At 45.1% G+C, this 25,991-nt stretch overlaps 3 protein-coding genes across 13 annotated transcripts in view; 2 read left to right on the top strand and 1 right to left on the bottom strand.

The window, feature by feature from the left end:
- LOC137431270 (uncharacterized) overlaps window positions 1–25,991 on the top strand; it is a 917,646-nt gene that overhangs the window by 78,431 nt on the left and 813,224 nt on the right. The gene's annotated exons all lie outside the window — the stretch shown is intronic.
- LOC144888143 (uncharacterized) overlaps window positions 1–25,991 on the top strand; it is a 1,118,715-nt gene that overhangs the window by 723,433 nt on the left and 369,291 nt on the right. For 6 of the 10 annotated variants that reach the window (XM_078781770.1, XM_078781768.1, XM_078781769.1 and 3 more), the window contains exons 6-7: window positions 10,325–10,441; window positions 10,753–10,813. The exons of the other annotated variants lie outside the window; for them this stretch is intronic. In XM_078781770.1, coding sequence (XP_078637896.1) covers window positions 10,325–10,441; window positions 10,753–10,813 — 178 coding nt within the window. The remainder of the gene's footprint in view (window positions 1–10,324; window positions 10,442–10,752; window positions 10,814–25,991) is intronic. 10 annotated transcript variants of the gene reach the window in all.
- Window positions 1–25,991, bottom strand: part of LOC144892862 (uncharacterized) — a 473,149-nt gene that overhangs the window by 431,036 nt on the left and 16,122 nt on the right. The window lies entirely within an intron of this gene.

Raw genomic sequence — 25,991 nt, 5'->3', positions numbered from 1 at the left:
ATTCCATTCAAAACCCTCGATAAGGAACAGCAGTTTTGGCAAGCAGTTTTGCTTTGTAACAAAACATACCCCGGGTTTTTTCCCCTTTCATTTTAGTTTTAAACAGCAGGAGCGACTTTCAAAAGGTAATCCAATGTGTTTGTGGCTTATAATATTTTTTACTTCTGGTAGGAGGTGCTCCTCCGTGCTACGGAGGAGAAATTGATTGCAAAAGTATGGATGGACTGAAGGAGAGGATGAACAAGTGGAAGGAATGGATGGAGACAAAAGGTCTGAAGGTGAATATCGGAAAAACGAAGGTGATGGCAAGTGGTAAAGCATGTGGTGAGGTGGAAAGAACTGGGAAGTGGCCGTGTGCTGTGTGAAGGAAGGGTGTCGTAGTGAATTCCATTCAATGTACAATGTGCGCTGAGTGGGTTCATCAAAAATGTAGTGGTTTGAGAGGGTCATTAACCAGTGTGGCAGCTACATTAAAGTGTAAGGTGTGCACAGAGGGAGCTGCAGATGGAGGAAATGTTGAGTTGGATCTTGGAGAAGGTGTGAAAACATTTTTTTACCTCGGAGACATGCTGAATGGAGAAGGTGGATCAGATTCGGCAACGGTTGCTAGAGCGAGATGTGCATGGAAGAAGTTTCGGGAACTGAGTGGCGTGCTGACGGGGAGGGGAGTGTCATTGAAGCTGAAGGGAAAGGTGTATGCTGCATGTGTGAGAAGTGTTATGATTTATGGGAGCGAGACATGGGTAATGAATGTAGAGCAGCAACGAAGGCTGGAAAGGGTGGAAATGTGAATGGTTCGGTGGATGTGTGGAGTATCGTTGAGAGAGAGGAAGACAAATGATGAATTGCGAAAGATGATGGGAATAGAGCCTGTGATGGATGCTGTGAAGAGAAACAGTTTGAGATGGTTTGGTCATGTGTTGAGGAAGGATGAAAGTGACTGGTTGAGAAGAGTGATGGAAATGAATGTAGAAGGAAGTAGAGGACGGGGAAAACTGAGAAAGACTTGGCTAAAGATGGTCGAAGAAGAAATGCGGGCATGGGGGTTAACAAGCGGAGATGCAGAAAATCGGGCAAAATGGAGAAGATTGCAAGGCGAACCCCCACTCTAGCAGGGAAAATGGCCTTAAAATGCCTGTTGTTGTTGTTGTTGTTGTTGTTGTTGTTGGAGTAGGAGGTGCTCCCACCAAAATGGCATGATCAGGTGTTTATTCACGTCAACATGGTGCTTGTTCAAGGAGGAAAAAACCCTTGGGGAGACGGGATATTATTAGTACTAGTGAGGTACCCGTGCCACGCATGGGTGGGAGGCCAGAAGCAAACAGACAATGCAGAAACGGCGAATGCTAAAGCATGATACCAATAAATTCCACATTCCTGCAGCACCTTCAGTCGCATGTCAGACATGGACAGCAAGTTCGTGAAGGACTTCCATGAAAAACGTACCCGTTCGCAAACAAACGGGTTCGTTTGTTCTATACCCAGTCAATGGCGAATCTGCATATGGCGATCCGCGAATTTCACGTTTAGAAAGTAGAAACCATCACGGCATTTCGTCATTCACTTGAACTCGATATCTCTTTTTTCATTCCAAACAGCATACATAACTCCAATCACAAATTAAACAACATTAATATAAAAAATGTACTTTTAACAACATTCGAGACATAAACAAATATTTAAATCCTGATGTGAATTTCCGTATGGTTGGGTGAACACAATTACGAATTTAAAATCGTAATTGTATTCACTCAATTCCAATCATTTTGATACTTTAACAAAACGATTAACATGATTAACGTTTAAAGATTTAACATTACGATTGAATACAACAACAACAACATGCATTTTAAAGGCCTTTTTCCCTGCTAGAGCGGGGGTTAGCCTTGCGGTCCCCATGACAATGTTCTCCCTTTTGCCCTATTTTCTGCATCTCTCCTTGTTAACCCCCTTGCCCGCATTTCTTCTTCCACCATCTTTTGCCAAGTCTTTCTCGGTCTTCCCCGTCTTCTACTTCCTTCTACATTCATTTCCATCACTCTTCTCAGCCAGTCACTTTCATCCTTCCTCAACACATGACCAAACCATCTCAACCTGTTCCTCTTCACAGCATCAATCACAGGCTCTATTCCCATCATCTTTCGCAATTCATCATTTGTCTTCCTCTCTCTCAACGATACTCCGCACATCCGTCGAACCATTCGCATTTCCACCCATTCCAACCTTTGTTGCTGCTCTACGTTCATTACCCATGTCTCGCTCCCATAAATCATAACACTTCTCACACATGCAGCATACACCTTTCACTTCAGCTTCAACGACACTCCCCTCATCATCAGCACGCCACTCAATTCCCGAAACTTCTTCCATGCACATCTCACTCGAGCAACCGTTGCCGAGTCTGATCCACCTTCTCCATTCAGCATGTCTCCGAGGTAGCAAAATGTTTTCACACCTTCCAGCTTCACGCCGTCTCCAAGATCCAACTCAACATTTCCTCCATCTGCAGCTCCCTCTGTGCACACCTTACATTTGAATGTAGCTGCCACACTGGTTAATGACCCTCTCAGACCACTACATTTTTGATGAACCCACTCAGCGCACATTGTACACTGAATGGAGTTCACTCCGACACCCTTCCGACACACAGCACAGGGCCACTTCCCAGTTCTTTCCACCTCGCCACATGCTTTACCACTTGCCATCACCTTCGTCTTTCCGATATTCACCTTCAGACCTTTTGTCTCCATACATTCCTTTCACGTGTTCATCTTTTCCTTCAGTCCATCCATACTTTCCGCAATCAACACCAGATCATCTGCGTACAACAACTCCCACGGTAAACCCTCCTTTACGTTCTGAGCCAGCACCTCCATCACAGCTACAAATAGTAGTGGACTTAGTACCGACCCCTGATGCACTCACACCTTCACCTCAAATTCACCACTGTTCCCGTCCTTCGTCCTTACAGCAGTGCGCGCTCTTTTGTGCATTGCCATCACTACTCTGATCAACCATTCCTCCACTCCTAACTTCCTCAATGCCCATGTCAATACTTTGCGTGGAACCCGATCGAATGCTTTCTCCAGATCAACAAACCCAAGAAACAACTTCTTCCTCTTCTCCAAGTACTTCTCCTGCAACTGCCTCACAATGAAAAGCGCGTCTGGCGTTCCTCTTCCTGGCATGAATCCAAACTGCATTTCGTCGATCTTCACTTTCTTCCTTATCCTCCTCTCCAACACCCTTTCCAATACCTTCATTCCATGCTCCAATAACTTTATCGCTCGGTACGAGCCACACTCCAGAGGGTCACCTTTCCCCTTGTATAGAGGGACGAGGGTACTCGGTTCCCAAACCACTGGAATGCGGCCTTCTTTCACCACCAGATTACAGATCTCTGTCATTCTCTTCACACCCCAACTTCCTGCTGCCTTCAACATATCTCCCACAACTCCCGTCGGCCCTCCCACTTTTCTACCCTTCATTGCTTTTATCGCTTCCTCAACTTCCTTCTCAGTTATCTTCTCTGCCGGTCCTAAAACTGGGTTACTCTCTATGTTGCCATCCCATTCATTCTCTGTATTCAACAGCATTTCCATATATCTTTTCCATCTTCCTTTAATTCCATCTGGGTCGACAACGATTTGTCCCACTTCATCCTTCAAGCAACTCACCCCCATCACATCACACCTCTCTTTCGCAATCTGCTTTGCAATCCTGAATACTGCTTTCTGACCCTCTTCCAAATCCAAGCGTTCTCCGAACATTTTCCTACATGCCTCCTGCGCCTTTGCTACCTCTTTCTTTGCAGCCTTCCTGTCTGCCTTATAACTTTCATGCTCTGCTGTTTCCGCTCCCGTACCCTTCGCCTTCTGCCACTCCTTGAACTTCTTCCTCTTCTCGTCAATCCTCTTTCCAACTTCATCATCCCACCACCATGTTTCCGAGTGCCTCGGTGGTCCTTTTGTCCATCCACATACCTCACCAACGGCTCCCAACAGACTAGCTTTCATTGACATCCAACCACTTTCAAGCTCAACCACATCATCCTCGACCCTACTCAGCCTCTCTTTTAATGCCTCCCTTACTGTCACCTCTTTCAACCTCCACACCTTCATTCTCGGTTGGTACGTCACCCGCCGAGCTCTCCTTGCACCTTTCACCCTTACGTCACAGACAACCAAGTGGTGCTGTGAAACAGCCTCCTCCCCCGGGATCACCTTTGTGTCCCGGAGGTGTCCCCTATCTCGCCTACGCACCATCAGGTAGTCAACGGTTGTCGTCGACCCACCTGACGTGTATGTAACAAGCTTATTATCCTCTTTCTGGAACTGAGTATTACAAATCAACAAATCAGCTCCATCAGCAAACTCCAAAATCCTTTCACCTTCTCCATTTCTCACACCATATCCATAACCCCCATGAACTCCCTCAAAACCATCCATACTCCTTCCCACATGTCCATTTACGATTGAATGACGGTTGCATTGGGATATTATCAAACCCACACATTGCCATAATCTGTCCACTTCCGCATTCGCGGCAGGTTCATAATTCTCATCAAAATCTAAACAGTATTTGTCGAATTTCAATAAAAGCCACATCACTGTTCATATCGGCAAATATTATTCCATCGTGTTTCGGAAAATTGGAAAAACAATATGGCCTATTAACCCTATTTTACTCTAAGCAGTCCCAGGAATACCCAACCAAAATATCGTTGCGATCGGTTCAGTCGTTTTTGCGGCACCTTCGAACGGACAGACGGACATTTGGTGAATTATAGTAAGATTGATGTTATGCTGTTATATTTCGTGTTGTTGTTACGTTTGTTGTTAGATGTTGGAAAAACGCCACGATACAGCTATCTTAACACGGATATACACCACAACATGCAACCCCATTGGTGGGGACGACCCCTTTGGAGTGGTGAGGGGGGGGGGGTGTGGGGGGGATGGGTGGGTGGCAAATGAATTTGCTATATCCTCATTGTGTGACCCGCAGTCCTCCTGTCAAGTTTGGTTGAGATTGGATAAGTAACGACCAATTGTTTGCAGTCAAACATGTCAGACAGACAGACTGACACGATTGCAAATTTTAATATGCTCATTTGATTTATCGTTTTTGTCCCCATCTTTCAATGAAGAAGAATTACTTGGTTATCTTTTTTTCATTCTCATGTTCAGATCCAGATCTTCACCAAAATCGAATCAATTCATCCATGTTACACACCCAACCTGTCCACCAAGTTTCGTCCCATTCCATCCATAACTTTGAGATATTCTGTTACATGTTGTTTTAGCCATATCTCTCAATGGTGAAGAATCACTTCAACAAGATCGAAAGTCTAACGGTGGCATAGCCGGGCTTGTTTGATACTTAAGTTGAAGAGGATAGTATGACCCGGATGGAGACACCAGTTAGCAAATAATGTCGGTATTAAATTATTATGAAGTACTCAAAGTCTCTAAGCTGTCCATCACCATGGAAATTCTATTTTTACATATAGCCTACTTTTGTTGTAATGCATATATTCGTGAACGATAAAAGGTCCATTTAAAGTTATTTTTAGTCCATTCAAAAATATATTTCAAAGCAACATTTTCTTGTGAGCTGTGGAAGAATTAAACATTCCAAATAGGTTCAACGTATAATTTATTCGTCCATCGAGCTGACAAAATTTTAAAAGGAAACTATATATAAATACGTGCACGGAGGGGGTTTAACACACACATAATACAATCACATGACGACGCCTCTAGTTCAGCCCTTGGAAAGGTCAGAATATATACACGAGGTGAAGGGAAAATTCAGTCGGTGATAACTCGCCCACTCGTTGCGCAAGTCATCATTTCAGTTGGTTCCTCTCATGTTGAGCTGAGGGATTTTAACGAAGTAAGAAGCAGATGTTTGAACTGATCTGGAGACACTGCAGACACTGATCTCTCATCTCTCACGAGCACTCACGAGCAACCGATCTCACACTCAGCTTTCCCCAACAAACTGTTTTGCAGGCAATTGGATGGTCTATGAGGCTCGGCATTATTTTACAAAGTCAAAATTCTCTTTTTCCAAAAGAAACATTGCTGAGTAATTTATTGAGCATCCACAAATGCTCCCTTTTGTTCCTTCAGAACAATCAAGCTCGTTTTTTTCAGGTATCTTTCATTTGCTCATTTTAAAGACAATCACAAATTCGAAGGTGAACTTCTTTGAGCCAACTCCATATTCCCATGCTTGATGCAGAGAACTCCAATTCAACTTAAATCCCTGGATTAGTTTTCACCCCTCAGCCCAAATTGGGCTCAGGGGTATTGTCGTCCGGACGTACGGACGTACGGGCATCCGTCAACTTTTGGTTTCTGTCAATTTCAAGGAGAACGGCTTGTCAGATTAAATCCATTTTTGCAGTGTATGTTAGGGTTCAGTAGAGGAAGGTTCCTTTTGAAAATGGGCGCGCTGCGATTTTCAATATGGCCGCCACGGCAACCATCCAGGTGTCCGTCAACTTTTGGTTTCCGTCAATTTCGAGCATAACGGCTTGTCCGATTAAATCCATTTTTGCAGTGTGTTGGGGTTGAGTCGAGGAAGGTGCCTTTCTAAAATGGGCGCGCTGCGATTTTCAATATGGCCGCCAGGGCAGCCATCTTGAAATTGGTTTCCATCAATTTCGAGCAGAATGGCTTTTCCGATTAAATTCATTTTTGCAGTGTGTGTTGGGGTTGAGTAGAGGAAGGTTCCTTTCGAAAATGGGCGTGCTGCGATTTTCAATATGGCCGCCACGGTACCCATTTTGAAATTGGTTTCTGTCAATTTCGAGCAGAATGGCTTGACCGATTAAATCCATGTTTGCAGTGTGTGTTGGGGTTGAGTAGAGGAAGGTTCCTTTCGAAAATGGATGCGCTGCGATTTTCAATATGGCCGCCAAGGCAGCCATCTTGAAATTGGTTTCCGTCAATGTCAAGCAGAACGGCTTGTCCAATTAAATCCATTTTTGCAGTGTGTTGGGGTTGAGTGGAGGAAGGTTCATGGGCACACTGCGATTTTCAATATGGCCGCCAAGGCAGCCATCTTGAAATTGGTTTCTGTCAATGTCAAGCAGAACGGCATGTCCAATTAAATCCATTTTTGCAGTGTGTGTTGGGGTTGAGTGGAGGAAGGTTCCTTTCGAAAATGGGCATGCTGCGATTTTCATTATGGCGGCCACGGCAGCCATCTTGAAATTGGTTTCCATCATGCATGGGCTGAGGGGTTACGCCCGCTTTGCGGTGCTATTTATTTTTATTTTCTGTAGGTGCCCAAAGGTGCAACTTGTGGGTGCCCAAAGTCAAACATCAGAATGACAAGCAGCTGAGAAATCATACGAATAAGTATTTGCAGACAAAAATATCACGAACAATGGTAGGAACACTTTTATCACAAATATTAATCTATACCTTTTTAGTCATGGTTGCACAAGGTAAGAAAGATATCTTCTCAAAGCATTTCCCAATTTTAACCTAGCCCCAAGCTAAATGCAAAAATCTATTCATTTAAATTTAAATACTGATTGGAGCATGTCTCTTGCGAATTTTTTGCAGCTTCTGCAGATTCTGTTACATTCAGGAAGTGAGACAAAGGGATGACATCTCACAGGCAAAAAAGAAAACTGTCTTTTCTCCTCTCGGCTTTTTGCTCCACCTCGTACGGAGGGTATTTGAACACATGGTCTTCCGGGTTGACCTTAAGGCAGCCCTCAGATGTTGCTTTCATAAGCCTGCACATGAAATGCTTGCATAATTCGGGTTCGTGCAACACCTAAAATGCCAGCATTTTAATCACATCTATTTCCCTGTATACTAACAGTCCCTCCTGTATTGCTGCCAAGTCAAACACTTTTGCAACACTGGTCTACCACTGAACCATCCCCCTCTGTGCTCATGTGGCTCACCCCCATGAGTTATATGAGCCAACCACGGTTCCAAAGCTTACATTGTTATTACACTGCCATGACTATGATGGGACCAATTGACGGTATGCTCTTCAACTACAGCTAAGGTAAGTCCAATCACTCCCATTAGCATCTGCAACATTTTATCTGAAACACCTCCAAGATGATCTGGAATAGTTCCACAATTTTAATGAAGATTCTCAAAATATGTCAGGTCAATTTTCTTCGAGTCTCGATATGTCCGAACACACTCATATATATATATATACCCACTGGCCTGCAACCACATTGCTTTGGAAAAACCTTGTCTCAGTGGCCACCTTTGCACATCTGTTTTGTCTTTGTCTGTCTGCCTGTCCACACAAAATAATTACGCTTTCCTCTGCAACTGTTCGTCCGATTGACAATAAATCTTCATCATAAGCACACTTCCACCTGTAAAATGATAATTATGGCATCCTCGGTCACATGACCGGATGGCCATGTCTCCTGCACAAAGATCTTCAAAACCTACATCACGTTTAATTTGATTGCCCGATCTGACTGGATCCCCTGTCACTGTAAGCCCAAAGTTAATATTTGTTTGCCCCAGCAGTTTCAATACACCATTGTTTGAAGAAGAGGAACCTTTACTATAAACATTTGCACCTGGCAGCAGAGGTTACTGTCCACCTCCAGCATCCCGCATCTACCTAGTGACGCACATACACATGTGTTTTCGGGTGGTCCGCCTGTCCGTGTGTCTCTGTCTGTCTGTCAGTCCAGTCCGTGCATCTGTCCATCCATCCGTCCGTGATAGGTTTTTGTTACCGCAGTTCAGAACAGCTAAAGGGATCCAAGTCAAACTTCGTGCAGTTATGTATAACTAGGGCATGCCCGTACGTGGGTGCCCGTTCCTTGCCAAAAAAAACAAAAAACGCTACCCGTACGCTCTACCCCGCCCGTACGCCCGTACGCCCGTAAACAAAAAAAACAACGCTCTTCGCTTCCGCCCTTCGCTCTGACTGAATTGGGAGAAATAATGCGCATAAGAAATCGAGAAATTATTATTTTCTCCGGAAGAAATCGAATTACGAACCGTAATGGCGCACGCGCTCGGCTCGGCTCGCTCTCACATCAGCCACGCCTACGCAACAACGCGTTCTGTGATTGGCTGCCGGAAGTGCAGTCTTCACTGTCCACGAAGGTCGCATATCGCAGTTACGATGAATCGCAAATTAGTTTTAATTAGTTTTAAAACATAGTTGAACGCCAACATAGTTTGCCGACGGGAAATAAATGAATACGCTCTCAAATGTGCCGTCCGAGGCAGAGTCTGTTCGCCACGTTCGGCACACGTGATAGCTCGCTGCTCTCTGATTGGTTGAATCGTTTTTTGGACATAGCTCGGTAACTACTTCTCCGATTAATTTAAAACCTTGAAAAGTCACATCCTCGGGTCCCCAGCAATATACCTGGCAAGTTTCAAGTATATCGGACCCGTGGTCGTCGAGAAACAGCGGTCACAGACAAACACACAGACATACACACATACACACACACACACACACACAAACACACACAGAGATTACTGGAATTATAGATAGATGACATTAAGATGAATTGATTACATTTTGGGGTCACAAGGTCAAAGGTCCCAGATCATGTAAGATAAAAATCCTGTTACAGCGAAAATTTGTAAACCGGTGATAGGATTTTCACCAAAGTCGATACAAGTATGTATTTTGATGAAAAGATGAACTGATTTGATTTTGGGGTCAAGAGGTCAAAGGTCAGAGTCTGTAATAGGTTTTTGTTTCCATGATAACTTAAGAATGGCTGAAGGGATCCAAGTCAAATGTGGTACAAGTTTGTATAATGATGTAAAGATAAATGGATGAGATTATAGGGTCAAGAGGTCAAAGGCATATGTCCCGGAAGGTAAAAATATTTTTTTGTTGCGGCGCTCACTTGTGAACTAGTGATGGGATTTTGACCTTAATTGGTAGGAATATATATTATGATTAAAAGATGAACTGATTAGATTTCTGCTTTAAAGGTCAAAAGTCAATGTTGAAAAGTGCCATTCTCGTTTTATTTTTGGTTTTATTTTGCGAAAGCCATTTTAATTCCTGCCTTTTTCTTTCCATCGCTCTGTTCAGTATGTCTCTTTTCTTTCCTCGTTCTGTCCATGCTGTGCTCCCACTCTTTTTCTATCTCTTCCAATTTACTTTCTTCTTCTTTTTTATACATACCTCACAGCTATGCCTTTTTCGCTTCTATTTTTTTTTTCTTTCATGCCTTCCTTTTTGATGCACAACTTCCCCTTCTGCCTTTCTCATGGACATCTTTGGATCATTTTGTTTCTCTTAACCTCTCCCTACACCTCCCCCACCCCACCCTTTACCACAGCTACATCATTATCCTGAACAACTTTCTCATGAAACACCAGGGTCTGTGCTGACCCCCATGCACATCAAGCCCCTCATTCGAAACATCCTCCACCTTGAGAAATGGTCAAAAGATCAGGTATGAAAGTCGATTGTTCAAAAGAGAAAGATGAACATTGTTAAAAGCTTGGTGGTTCCAGGAAGGGGGTGGAGGTGAAGCGAGGCCGGAGGGAATCTGCATATGCTGTACATTCCAATTATGCTGAACATATGATGGGTCCTACAGGCCAATCGTCATGATTATTCACCTGAAGTGCAGGTTATTAGTAAAGGAAATTACTTTGCTTTTTATTTGCATTGACTTTTTTAATATAGCTTCGTTTTCTAAATATATTGTACTTTTGTGCAAATGGCAAAGCTAACTGAAATGTAAACTGTTTATTTGTGCAGATAAAGTCGTCTACCAATCAAAGTCCATCTGAAAAACCTGTTGTGGAAATGAATGACACAGGTAATTTTTGTAAATCTACATACATATCTTCAAGTGTTTGTGCATTATTCTTTCACGGCCAAGCCGTAGCACAGAGGCCCCAAACTTTGCATGGAGGTACTTCAGAATCTGGACAATCTTTTCAGCTCTCACACATTTGCCTCTGCATCCGTTTTGAGGCCACCAACGGCTGCTATAAAATGTATATTGGGATGTGGTGTCATGCAGTGCTGCCCACAGATAAAAGGTAACCGCCACCATGAGGCCAATAACTCCATAGATTTTCAATGTCCAACACGTGCCAAAACCACCACTGGGAAAAGCGAAGCGCTGGGCAGCCTTTGCTAGCTGTAAATAAATGCTGGCTTTCGTGACATTTTGCTTCTGAGGAAATAGAATAATGGTAAAGAATTTGTTTGTGCAGTGATTCTGTGATTATTTTAAGAGGCAAATGTTGTGTTTACAAGCATAAACAACAACATACAACAACATGCATGTTAAAGGCCATTTTTCCTACAAGAGTGGGGGTTAGCCTTGCGGTCCCCATGACAATCTTCTCCATTTTGCCCTATTTTCTGCATCTCTCCTTGTTAACCGCCTTGCCCGCATTTCTTCTTACACCATCTTTAGCCAAGTCTTTCTCGGTCTTCCCCGTCCTCTACTTCCTTCTACATTCATTTCCATCACTCTTCGCAACCAGTCACTTTCATCCTTCCTCAACACATGACCAAACCATCTCAACCTGTTCCTCTTCACAGCATCAATCACAGGCTCTATTCCCATCATCTTTCACAATTCATCATTTGTCTTCCTCTCTCTCAATGATACTCCGCACATCCGTCGAACCATTCGCATTTCCACCCATTCCAACCTTCGTTGGTGCTCTACATTCATTACCCATGTCTCGCTCCCATAAATCATAACACTTCTCACACATGCAGCATACACCTTTCCCTTCAGCTTCAACGACACCCCCCTCATCATCAGCACGCCACTCAGTTCCCGAAACTTCTTCCATGCACATCTCACTCTAGCAACCGTTGCCGAGTCTGATCCACCTTCTCCATTCAGCATGTCTCCGAGGTAGCAAAATGTTTTCACACCTTCCAGCTTCACGCCGTCTCCAAGATCCAACTCAACATTTCCTCCATCTGCAGCTCCCTCTGTGCACACCTTACATTTGAATGTAGCTGCCACACTGGTTAATGACCCTCTCAGACCACTACATTTTTGATGAACCCACTCAGCGCACATTGTACATTGAATGGAGTTCACTCCGACACCCTTCCTACACACAGCACAGGGCCACTTCCCAGTGCTTACCACCTCACCACATGCTTTACCACTTGCCATCACCTTCGTCTTTCCGATATTTACCTTCAGACCTTTTGTCTCCATACATTCCTTCCACTTGTTCATCTTTTCCTTCAGTCCATCCATACTTTCCGTAATCAACACCAGATCATCTGCATACAACAACTCCCACGGTAAACCCTCCTTTACGTTCTGAGCCAGCACCTCCATCATAGCTACAAATAGTAGTGGACTTAGTACCGACCCCTGATGCACTCCCACCTTCACCTCAAACTCACCACTGTTCCCGTGCTTCGTCCTTACAGCTGTGCGTGCTCTTTTGTACATTACCATCACTACTCTGATCAACCATTCCTCCACTCCTAACTTCCTCAATGCCCATGTCAATACTTTGCGGGGAACCCTATAGAATGCTTTCTCCAGATCAACAAACCCAAGAAACAACTTCTTCCTCTTCTCCCTGTACTTCTCCTGCAACTGCCTCACAATGAAAAGCACGTCTGTCGTTCCTCTTCCTGGCATAAATCCAAACTGCATTTCGTCGATCTTCACTCTCTTTCATATCTTCCTCTCCAACACCCTTTCCATTACCTTCATTCCATGCTCCAATAACTTTATCGCTCGGTACGAGCCACACTCCAGAGGGTCACCTTTCCCCTTGTATAGAGGGACGAGGGTACTCAGTTCCCAAACCACTGGAATGCGGCCTTCTTTCACCACGAGATTACAGATCTCTGTCATTCTCTTCACACCCCAACTTCCTGCTGCCTTCAACATATCTCCCACAACTCCCGTCGGCCCTCCCGCTTTTCCACTCTTCATTGTTTTTATCGCTTCCTCAACTTCCTTCTCAGTTATCTTCTCTGCCGGTCCTAAAACTGGGTTACTCTCTATGTTGCCATCCCATTCATTCTCTGTCTTCAACAGTATTTCCATATATCTTTTCCATCTTCCTTTAATTCCATCTGGGTCGACAACGATTTGTCCCACTTCATCCTTCAAGCAACTCACCCCCATCACATCACACCTCTCTTTCGCTATCTGCTTTGCAATCCTTAATACTGCTTTCTGACCCTCTTCCGAATCCAAGCGTTCTCCGAACATATTCCTACATGCCTCCTGCGCCTTTGCTACCTCTTTCTTTGCAGCCTTCCTGGCTGCCTTATAACTTTCATGCTCTGCTGTTTCTGCTCCCGTCCCCTTCGTCTTCTGCCACGCCTTGAACTTCTTCCTCTTCTCGTCAATCCTCTTTCCAACTTCATCATCTCACCACCATGTTTCCGAGTGCCTCGGTGGTCCTTTTGTCCATCCACATACCTCACCAACGGCTCCCAACAGACTAGCTTTCATTGACATCCAACCACTTTCAAGCTCAACCACATCATCCTCTACCCAACTCAGCCTCTCTTTTAATGCCTCCCTTACTGTCACCTCTTTCAACCTCCACACCTTCATTCTCGGTTGGTACTTCACCCGCCGAGCTCTCCTCGCACCTTTCACCCTTATGTCGCAGACAACCAAGTGGTGCTGTGAAACAGCCTCCTCCCCCGGGAACACCTTTGTGTCCCGGAGGTGCCCCCTATCTCGCCTACGCACCATCAGGTCGTCAATAGTTATTGTCGAGCCACCTGACGTGTATGTAACAAGCTTATTATCCTCTTTCTGGAACTGAGTATTACAAATCAACAAATCAGCTCCATCAGCAAACTCCAAAATCCTTTCACCTTCTCCATTTCTCACACCATATCCGTAACCCCCATGAACTCCCTCAAAACCATCCATACTGCTTCCCACATGTCCATTTAGGTCTCCTCCCACCACAACAACTTCCTCATCTTTCACGTTTTCCATCAGCTTCTCTATCGCACACCAGAACTTGTCCTTGTCTTCATCGCTTCGACCAACCTGCGGAGCATATCCCGAGATGACGTTTACCAAGAGCTTTCCAATCATCATTTTCACCATCATCAACCTATCACTCACTCTCGTCACACTCACCACACTGTCTACAAACTCTTCAGAAAACAGGACACCAACACCATTCACGCCCTCCAGGCACCCTTGCCACATAAACTTGTATTTCTGTCCCTGCCTACCCTTCACCATTCTCACACCACTTCCCTTCCCTTCCATCTCGTCTCTTGCACACAACATATGTCCACTCTTCTTCTGACCAATACTTCCACCACTTCTCCTGATCTCCCTGTCATTGTCTCTACATTCCATGTCCCAAACCTCAGAAACCGATCTCCACTTCGGGCTGTATCCTGCCCATATGTAGTTGTAATTGTCATGGTTCTCTTTTTGAGGCAATGTTTTTATGGCCGGATGCCCTTCCTGACGCCAACCCTCTTAGTCGTCTCTTACGACACGCCGGGATACGGTGTACCTATTCTAACCAGGGTAAACACTGGGATACGTTTAAAACATGGAAATTCTGGGGGGGGGGGGGGGGGGCGGAGGGCGTCGGGCGGCGTCAGCATCACGACTGCAGTTTAAACATATTCCAACAATATCCAAACAAAACCATGAAAAATAATCTGGGAAAAGTCTCCAAGCGAGAACGTGGATTTGAGAAAGAAGGAGTAGAGGCGGAAGAAAAACGAGATACATGGGGCGGGGCACAATTCGAGACGAGGAGGAGAGCGAACAAGCACGTGTCCGGGAGGAGAGAAAGAATCAATATAGAATTATTTGTCTATCCGTTTGTCCTGTTTTTAAAAACGCCGGACAAAGGGTAAGATGCCCGCGAGAGGCAGGGGGGAGAAAAGAAAATCAAAGAAACAAGCAAGTACTATGAAGGAAAGAGCTTACACTCACAAAACACCGACGAGGGGGAAGGGAGCCCGGAAAGACCAGGCGGCGCACGAGGTGCGAATAAAAAAATTGACCAATCACACACAAATCCGCAACAACCACAAAACCAAAACTAAACAGAAACACACAACAACACACACACAACAAAACAACCAGCGGAAACCCGACAAAGACACGAATGGGAAAACGCTCAAACTTCGATGCCGTGGAGAGATCGAAGCAAGCCTCGTTGCCCGAGGGACCGGAAGTCGAAAACAAGGTGGAGAAGGAGGTGGAGCCAAGATGAGAGCATAAACGCATAAACATAAACGTGGGAATAAAAAAAAAAGAAACAAGCCTCATTGAAGAAAGATATTGTTAAGAAAGGGATAAATGATGGAGACAAATGCCTTATAAACTACTGCCACTTCAAAAAGCAAACTTATCAGGAAATACAAGCAAGTCTTCCGGTTCGGGTTTTTCTGCATGTGCTGGTGATGAAAGTCTGAGCTCCTTATTTCCACCTCATAAAGCTTGACAGCAGTTTTCTGAACCGTATTCGTCCTGTTTTTCGGTTGTTGTGTCTTGTCTCGGTGTTGCTGTTGTGGCCTGTGCAATATTTCATTATAATGCGTTCATTGTTTTTGTTTTGTTTTGTTTTGTATTGTTCAATGTTCAGAGCTTTGTCTTATTGCTCTTTTCTCAAAGAGTAATGTCTTCATCCAGCCTCAGGCCACACAAGGACCTGCACTTAGAAATGCCAAAATAACTGGTGTGGTTTCCCTCTTACCAATAGGGCGGAGACAGAGGGGAGGGACGGAGCCTCTCGAGGAATTTATGCACTGTCGGACGTGAAAGACACTCGCGGTTTTTACTCTTTTGTTTACTTGGTGTCAATAAAACTTATTCTACACTCGAACTGCAAGTGAACTCGACTAAACGACGATGAGAGTATGAAGAGATACTCCAACTTTTGTTTTGTATCAGTGGGTGGGGCCGGCATTTTTTATCCGCGTCATCCCGACGTTTGTACGTAGACTAGGCAGGGCCAGCACACTAAAATGATAACAGTTTTGTAAAATTAACTTCAATGAAGAACTTTATCAAGAAAAGATGTAAGTATTTATCTGAAGTATCCAAATCCTGAGAAATCAGAAGACCACGGTAATACTTGTAGATTCTCGCCAGACAAAAAATACATCACTACAAATCATCAGAAAGACGTTAGTCAAGCACACTCTACAAGTGACACGCTTTCTTATCTGCGCATGTGCATAGCAATGTTCAGGGTTGATCGAGTAGGTGTGGGGAAGGGCGTGGCCTTGCCAAACTACGATGGCCTCGGTTGAGCACGAGAGAACACGCTCTCAGAGAGCATCTGTAAATATTTAACTGGAAAAATAAACTGGAGAAACAAATTATAACAAAGGATTCTGCACCAAGTAAAACTCCAGCCATTGCCATTGAGAGAGGCCCAGATGAGAAATGCACCGTCTGAATAATTATTATAATATTTGAGGAGATGATGTTCTGCTACCGATTTACAAATGTTATAGTACAAACTTTATTGATGTGCTCACCAGTGGTGTACTGAGGGTGTCTGGTATATATATATATATATATATATATATATATATACATATATATATATATATATATATATATATATATATATATATATATATATGTATATATATGTATATGTATGTATATGTATATATATGTATGTGTGTATATATGTATGTGTGTATATATGTATGTGTGTATATATGTATGTGTGTATATATGTATGTGTGTATATATGTATGTGTGTATATATATATATGTGTGTGTATGTATATATATAATATATATATATATATATATATATATATATATATATATATATATATATATTAGGGTGGTGCTCAAAATAATTTTTTTTAAATATTTACTGGGACATGGCTTTATGTTGTTCCTTTTGTTCCAAAATGAAAAGACACCAAATATGAAAGCAATCTGATTTTATTTAGGGGTGCCACATCAGCCTTCAAACTAAAGGTGTCTACAAAACTTTTCTATATATGGATCGAAAGCAAAACCAGAAGTTTGTTTTATGAAAATCCACCCTCCACTCACTTTCTTTGTATTCTAGCAAACACAAGTTACAATAGCTGCACAAATAGCACTATATTGCTATGAAAACTCAAATTCAATGATAACAATCCAAATGTTCAGTTCATAAAATGAAGAGACACCATATCACATAAATTAAAAAACCCAAATATAATGAGAAATGTAACTCCTATTTCTGGGCGTTTCACCACTGTTGCCTTCTTGGCATCGGGGTACATCTTCCTGTGAGCAGCAACAACGTGGAGCAGAGCTTGCTTTTGCTCTTCATCCTTTGTAAGGAGCTTATTGTAGTCTTGTATCAATGCGACACCCCTTTCTGCCCTGTCGTTCACCACGACTAAGCCACTGGCGGCTTTCTTTGCTTCCTGAAAGTTGGTTTCTTGCTCCCATGAACCAGGATCCTTATCCATCCAATCAGTTGGGGTCCCTAGGATGCTGAAGAAATGCTTGGTGTGTTTTGTTATGAGGCCAGCGATTGACAGGGCGGTTCCTCGTTTGATAGCTGGTCTCTTTGGAGAGGGGTTTTCACCGTCATTTTTCAATGCTTCAATCATATTGATCTTGCTTTCTTTGTCAATTCTGGTGTCAAAGAATGCAAATGCCACTAGTACTGGGCTCATGTACCACGTGTGGCGGCCAAGTGCCTTCAAGGCTGCCTGAGCCATCTTCTGATTGATTTGTTCAAACTTTTCCAACTTCTTGAAGAGGTTAATGTCATTCAGGGGAGCCTCAATAGCTTGTGGAGCCCGAAACCAAGCCTGTACATACACAAGGCAGACAAAAATGTTGAAGGCTCGGAGTTCTCTCGCCTCTCGAAGTGTCAAGTGGAACTCTGACCGAAACATGAACACCTGTAGTGAATATAGTGCTTTTGCCATCCATCTGGCTCTGTGCATTGCTCCTGGAGCCATGATCCGGATTCCACGAGGTGGGATTCCTCCCATGTAGATGACAGTCAGTTCTAGGAGTTCACGATAATCATCTCGTGGCTGCTAATCTTTCAAACACACAAGAACGTTTTTGCTTCCAACACAGTGTCTACAGATCCCATTGAAGCCTTCCTCTCTGAGAATTGATCGTGAAGAAACTTCCTGTCCTCGGGGTTGGTGATTATGGCCTCCGAATCTGCATGCCTAAGATCAAACGTCTTCTCCAAGGAGGCCTTGAAGGATGCTTCCTTTTTCTCTTGGGTCGCACCACCCCACTTTGCACCTTTTTGGAGGCTCCTCCATTCTTCATATAGCCTCTCCAAACGATGGATGCAGTGCTGCTTCGTCGTTGTAGGTAGGTGAGCTTTTTCCCAGAACTTCACAACCTCTTCAATGGTGAGGGTTGCACTCTCCCAGGCAGTGCGATTCTCCTTCTTCAGGTGATAGAAAAACAGGACAAGAGATTGATGCACAGTCGGGAGCTTGGCACCTTTGATGGCATCTCCAGAAGTGGACCCAATGAGATGCACATTATCCTGAGCCCGAGTTTTCAATGAAACACTGGTACTAGCACATGCCATATCTGCAAAATAAGCAAGAATGTGGGTAAAATCCTGTTAATTCTTACTCCACAGGGTCACTCTCTACAAAAGAGCCACAGTCAATAAGTTAGGCCTACATATTACACACTAAAAAAGCGTACCCCTGACCCCGGGAACCTGTACAAAACATGCATGAAAATTGCCCAGATAGTGATCATAGGAAGTCTCAAATCTGTATGTATAATATATTGTATATATATAATGTATAATGTGTATTTATGTATATTTATTATTTAATGTATATTTACTATATATTTATTTTTTAATATTATATTTAATGTATATATATAATTATGTATTTATTTTGTGTATATACAGCCCAAAAAATGGGAATGCCTATTTTTGCATGGGGGAAAATTCATCACTGATGTGGCACCCCTAAATATTATTGGATTCCATTCAAATTTGGTGTGGATTCCTCTGACACCAAAAGGAACAAAAATGGACCATGTCCCGGAGAACATCTGCATTTTGATTTTTTTGAAGCCCACCCTAATATATATTATATATATATGTATATATATATATGTATATATAATATATATATATATGATATATAATATATATAACATATATACATACATAGATACATACATACATACATACATATATTATAATAGGCGAAGGTGATTCTGTCCGGGGGTGTGGCTTCGTCCGTTTGCAGAGTCGCTCCACCCATAGCACCCATTCTTGGAGAGGCTTCATGTAAACAAATATCCACCATTTTATTACCTCGAATAGCTTTGAGGCCTGTTTAGTTGGGCCCATGCTGTCTTTCTCTCTCACACAGGTTTATTTCAATTCTAATTCGATATATCATTTCATTTTTAACAGTCGCTAACATAGTGTTAGACTCGGTTGAAAAAAAACGGGAAGAGAATCCCAAGAAAGTTTCCGTTTATAGAACGAAATGATATTCTCAAAGGCCTGTAAACTAAAGCCCATTCATTGAGAGTCACCCTCACGATTTTATCTCGAATTCACCATCTGATTTAATTTTTATCGATGGTTTTAGACTTGGTGTCAGAAATAATTGAGAACATTCACGCACACACGGGAAATTGCCGAGATATATTTCTAAAAATCGCGCCACAATGATACACGAAAATACAGCGCCTAAAATAACATTCGGGGAAAATGTCGACATATATTAAAAATTCGCTTTTTCTTTTCCGTTAAGATATATTACTTTTACCTTTTATGAGAGTCGGCACAAAAACGACATATATATCTTCGTTCTTTCTTATTTCATTCAACATTATCCGGAAGCAAAATATGTTTCAGGAAATTACCGAGAGATATTTATTCGTTTTTTTTTATTAGTTATGTGCGCATACACTTTACATAGGTTTATTTGAAATCTTTAATTGTCACAATGTAATTTACTTGCCATTTGTCATTTGATAATTACGAGACACTTCCTCTTGAGGATCATGACAATTCATGCGTTGCGTGGAAACTCCCATTTCAAAAATGAATGCGACGGTCGATGAAGAACGCAGACTTGAACAGGATGTAGCAAGAACCGCACAGAGACCGCACGAGATGGGGAGAACCGCACAGAATGCTGCTGCAACAACGATGAGGAGGGTTGGAGAGGAGCGAGGGGTTGGAGAGCGAGGTGCTAGGGGTTGGAGAGTGAGGCGCGAGGGGTTGGAGAGGGAGGAGCGAGGGGCTGGAGAGCAAGGAGCGAGGGTTTGGAGAGCGAGGAGATAGGGGTTGGAGAGCGAGGAGCAAGGAGTTGGAGAGTGAGGGCCAATTGGAGCGGAGCGTGAGGGCCGATTGGAGCGGAGAGTGAGGGCCGATTGGAGCGGAGAGTGAGGAGCGATTGGAGCGGAGAGTGAGGGCCCGATCGGAGCGGAGAGGAGTGTGAGGAGGTATTGGAGAGGAGTGTGAGGAGGTATTGGAGAGGAGTGTGAGGAGGTATTGGAGAGGAGTGTTAGGAGGTATTGGAGAGGAGTGTGAGGAGGTATTGGAGAGGAGTGTGAGGAGGTATTGGAGAGGAGTGCGAGGAGGTATTGGAGAGGAGTGTGAGGAGTTGGAGAGGAGAGTGAGGGGTTGGAGAGGAGTGTGAGTGGGTTGGAGAGGAGTGTGAGGGGTTGGAGAGGAGTGTGAGGGGTTGGAGAGGAGTGTGAGGGGTTGGAGAGGAGTGTGAGGGGTTGGAGAGGAGTGTGAGGGGTTGGAGAGGAGTGTGAGGGGTTGGAGAGGAGTGTGAGGGGTTGGAGAGGAGTGTGAGGGGTTGGAGAGGAGTGTGAGGGGTTGGAGAGGAGTGTGAGGGGTTGGAGAGGAGTGTGAGGGGTTGGTGAGGAGTGTGAGGAGGTATTGGAGAGGAGGGCGAGGAGGTATTGGAGAGGAGTGCGAGGAGGTATTGGAGAGGAGTGCGAGGAGGTATTGGAGAGGAGTGCGAGGAGGTATTGGAGAGGAGTGCGAGGAGCGATTGGAGAGGAGTGCGAGGAGCGATTGGAGAGGAGTGCGAGGAGCGATTGGAGAGGAGTGTGTGAGATTTGAGAGGAGTGTGAGGGATTTGAGAGGAGTGTGAGGGATTTGAGAGGAGTGTGAGGGATTTGAGAGGAGTGTGAGGGATTTGAGAGGAGTGTGAGGGATTTGAGAGGAGTGTGAGGGATTTGAGAGGAGTGTGAGGGATTTTAGAGGAGTGTGAGGGATTTGAGAGGAGTGTGAGGGATTTGAGAGGAGTGTGAGGGATTTGAGAGGAGTGTGAGGGATTTGAGAGGAGTGTGAGGGATTTGAGAGGAGTGTGAGGGATTTGAGAGGAGTGTGAGGGATTTGAGAGGAGTGTGAGGGATTTGAGAGGAGTGTGAGGGATTGGAGAGGAGTGTGAGGGATTGGAGAGGAGTGTGAGGGATTGGAGAGGAGTGTGAGGGATTGGAGAGGAGTGTGAGGGATTGGAGAGGAGTGTGAGGGATTGGAGAGGAGTGTGAGGGATTGGAGAGGAGTGCGAGGGATTGGAGAGGAGTGCGAGGGATTGGAGAGGAGTGCGAGGGATTGGAGAGGAGTGCGAGGGATTGGAGAGGAGTGCGAGGGATTGGAGAGGAGTGCGAGGGATTGGAGAGGAGTGCGAGGGATTGGAGAGGAGTGCGAGGGATTGGAGAGGAGTGCGAGGGATTGGAGAGGAGTGCGAGGGATTGGAGAGGAGTGCGAGGGATTGGAGAGGAGTGCGAGGGATTGGAGAGGAGAGGAGTGCGAGGGGTTGGAGAGGAGAGGAGTGCGAGGAGTTGGAGAGGAGAGGAGTGCGAGGAGTTGGAGAGGAGAGGAGTGCGAGGAGTTGGAGAGGAGAGGAGTGCGAGGAGTTGGAGAGGAGAGGAGTGCGAGGAGTTGGAGAGGAGAGGAGTGCGAAGAGTTGGAGAGGAGAGGAGTGCGAGGAGTTGGAGAGGAGAGGAGTGCGAGGGGGTTGGAGAGGAGAGGAGTGTGAGGGGTTGGAGAGGAGAGGAGTGTGAGGGGTTGGAGAGGAGAGGAGTGTGAGGGGTTGGAGAGGAGAGGAGTGTGAGGGGTTGGAGAGGAGTGTGAGGGGTTGGAGAGGAGTGTGAGGGGTTGGAGAGGAGTGTGAGGGGTTGGAGAGGAGTGTGAGGGGTTGGAGAGGAGTGTGAGGGGTTGGAGAGGAGTGTGAGGGGTTGGAGAGGAGTGTGAGGGGTTGGAGAGGAGTGTGAGGGATTGGAGAGGAGTGTGAGGGAGAGGAGTGTGAGGGATTGGAGAGGAGTGTGAGGGATTGGAGAGGAGTGCGAGGGGTTGTAGAGGAGTGCGAGGGGTTGTAGAGGAGTGTGAGGGGTTGGCGAGGAGTGTGAGGAGGTATTGGAGAGGAGTGTGAGGAGGTATTGGAGAGGAGTGTGAGGAGGTATTGGAGAGGAGTGTGAGGAGGTATTGGAGAGGAGTGTGAGGAGGTATTGGAGAGGAGTGTGAGGAGGTATTGGAGAGGAGTGTGAGGAGGAGTGGCATTGGAGAGGCGTGAGGGTGGAGAGGAGTGAGTGGTCACATTATGTGAAATAAATAAAGTGTTCATTACACCATTTTGTAAAATTTAATGTGCCGCATGCAAATCAAGATGTCCAAATGTCACACACGTCCATACCCGTGGGATTCCCACGGGTGACCCCACTAGTATATATATATATATGTCGGATTGAGACTTAGGACTTGGGACTCAGAAGAACTCAGAAGAAAGGAGCAACGGATATATTTATTGGAACTCGAGTACTCAAGCTTGAGGACAGCAAAGTTGCATTGAAACTCACAAGGAATGACCAACAGTACAACAAGATGCTCTGAAATAATTCAATTAACATTGCTTTATATAAAGGAAAGTCAGGGGTGGAGTTAGCTCACAAGACACAGAGACAGAATGGGCTCATTGGGTCCCCCACCATAGTCCCATCCTGTTGTTCAGTTAATTAAAGGAAGTTCATCCAAGGCCAGTCATGGGTTAGCTTCTGATAAGGAGATGGTCAGCATTATGTGACAACATGTTTACAACTTTCTGTATAGCAGCTGGCTTGGGAAAGTACAAAGGGGAGTGGACACTCGTAAAACTGTCAACTTGCAAGATAATGGCAAAAACAGGAAAAAGGCAAAGAGAGATAAGAGTTGCCTCCAAGGCCTGGTAAGGGGAACTAGAGATTGTGCCCACGCAGGCCAGAGCACAAAGGCAGAGGACTCCTTATTAGGATATTACACATCCTCAATGCAGTAGAAAGAACTCAGTATCATAAAAAAGTACAGTAGCAAGTCAAAACAAAACATATAATTGGTTATACTTGGTAATTGGTAAAGCAGCAAGGATATACAAAGGGGGAGGGGCATTACAGCTCCCTACATACCGCCCTTTTGGATCTAAGATACAAAGTTATCTACGAGCCAATCAAAGGCCTTTATTTCAAACAAAAACAGAAAAATCATTCAACATATCACGCGAAGGCAGCCCCGTAAGAATGTCCCGTACCAAAGCACCACACAAACTCAGTAGGATGATTCGCGTCTGTATGTGAGTATGCAATGTAAGGCCGTAAAAGCAGAGTGATCAAATGGCACACAAAATCCACCAAAAGAGGTGGGAGAGAGAGAGAGTGTAACTAAACGTAACGTACCACACGAATGCAGCCCAGTGAGCATGTCCCGTACCCAGTACCGCACAACGAACCCAGCAGGCTGATCCGCGGGTGTGTGGGTGCAAGTGGGTGTAAGTGGATGTATGATGTAAGTCGGGTGTAGATGGGTGTATGAGGTGAGACCGTAGAGACATGAAGATCGAATAGCGCGCCAAATCCACAACGAAGACCTCTGGTTCCACCGGGGTCCACACCCAGGAAGATCTCCGACCCACCCTTGGTCCACAGAGGTGCAGCCGGACTCCTCCCCAACTGGAGCTCGCCCAGGCTTCCCCAAGTGAAATCCTTGTCGATCTTCAGCGCTCAATCGATATTCATGTTCATGAGGTCTCTTACGTGCTGGTGATCTGGGGAAGACACAACATCGTCAGTATCAGGTGGCTCAAACCTATGGCCATAAAATAAAGCATAACGATCCAAAGGTGGGAGAGAAACTTCCTTTGGGTCAAAGTCGAGATCGTCCGAGGCGATGCTGCTTGCTTCGCTGTTATTCAAGGGCGAATCTCCAAAACAATCAGACTCGGAACTCAGAGTATTTTCACGATCGAGTTCCTCTCCATCCGGGCTTGGGTTCACAGCTGGGTCCAAATCCCGAACTGGGTCAGTGGCGTTTGACTCACTGTGGGCTTGTGAGACATAAAGGTGAGCTCGTGAAACATGGAGAGGCAGAGCCTGCATTGAAACATAAACATCAGCCGGGGACCCTCGCAAGTGGCCCACATCATCATTGGTAACATCATCAGTAACATTATTTTCAGGTGGCGTAGGCCTACGGAGTGGACGGCCCATAGTCATAGCCACGGCATGGCATATCGTGAAGAAACGAGAGGAATCCTTCAGGAAATCGTCGATTTCTTCTTCCGACGTGTCGGGGCCCAGTTTAAACGGCCTTCTGGTAGCCTGAAATGCTTCGAGGTCCGCATAAGTGTACTCGACATCATTATCGGTAATATCAGCAATGGAAGAACAATCTTCGGAAGCGAAGATCTCATTGTCGCGGCCCAGGGACTCGTTCAGGTCGTCGTTCCAGGATCCGCGACTGGCAGTTGAGTTGACAGCTGGTGTGTCATCCGGACCCGCGATCCGCTGGTCGATCATCACCATGGCCTTTTCCGGTGTCGTCTTCAGTGTCCATCCTGTGGAAAACTTCCTCACACACGCAAGGACTAAAGCCTTGATTATCACACAACTAACCACGATTCCAAGGACTATTGCCAAAGCGGTTAGTACCCACTTTACAATTGTGCCTGTCCACCCCTTGAACCAGTCGGTAAGCCACTGGTGGGAGGCTTCCCGATCCAATCGATCCCTTGTCAATGAGTGAGCGCTTTCCCTTAACGTTATAATAGCAGCACTGACACCCTGTGAGGGGTCAGGAATAAAAGTGCAACATTTACCCTCAATTATCCCACATACCCCTCCTCGTTCTGCCAATAGCATATCTAATGCAACCCTATTTTGCATAACCATTGTACGCAGATGGACAACCGTGTCCAACATTTCGTCGTGTGCTGTAGCGGTGGCGTTGGCCACAGTTTCTAAGATTAACGCAATTTTGTCAATGCGGTAACTGTTCATGACCGTCCCAGCCCATGGGAAGAAGAAGCTAACGGCTTTCTCCCAATCAGCGCCGTGTAAAGTAGTGGTGTCGTCGTCGTGCCAATAAGTGCTTCGTTGTGTCCTTATGAGTGCGGTGGTATTATGCAAGTGCTGTCGCATTTCCATCTCAGGGAAAACTGATCCTAAATAGCAAATTCCTCCCCAATTATCAGGTAAATACGGGTAAGCTTTATTCCCACATACAAACATGGTCCCGTGCGGAGCCACTAAATGGGTGGTCATGCAAGTGAGAAGACCTGGGATAGTGTTTGTCCCGTTTTCCCCTTTCCATGCCAACTGGAGGTGTGTGAGGTTATGCAAGGGCGAGCTTGTAACGTTCACTAGGAGCGTGTGTTTCCCTTTTCTCGGGTCCGCGGGAAGGGTATCTCTACACACGGATTTGCCTACCATTACTTGGCCCTTTCCTTCTAAGCAGAGGGCCCCCCATGCCGGCTTGACCCAAACCGGCGCCGGACGTTCCTCAAAGTGTCGGGACAGGATGGGAGGGGAGTACTGGAACACTCGTTTACACGCGGTTTCATCAGAGCCTTGGCTTGTCAGAGTTGTACTAATGCATTTGGTATTTAGTGGCTTCGAGCACAAATCATTGAGTGATAGGGGTAACACTACCATTGGTATGCCTGCTGTGCTGGTGCGGGGAAGGTGCATACACATCCAACACTGTGTCCTATTCTGTACTGTGGCCATATGCCGTGCGACCTTCCAG

This window comes from Myxine glutinosa, chromosome 7 (genome assembly GCF_964187855.1).
Source record: "Myxine glutinosa chromosome 7, kmMyxGlut1.1, whole genome shotgun sequence".
Taxonomy (NCBI): domain Eukaryota; kingdom Metazoa; phylum Chordata; class Myxini; order Myxiniformes; family Myxinidae; genus Myxine; species Myxine glutinosa.
Note: the sequence above shows the minus strand (reverse complement) of the source record. Positions and strands in the feature narration are given on the sequence as shown.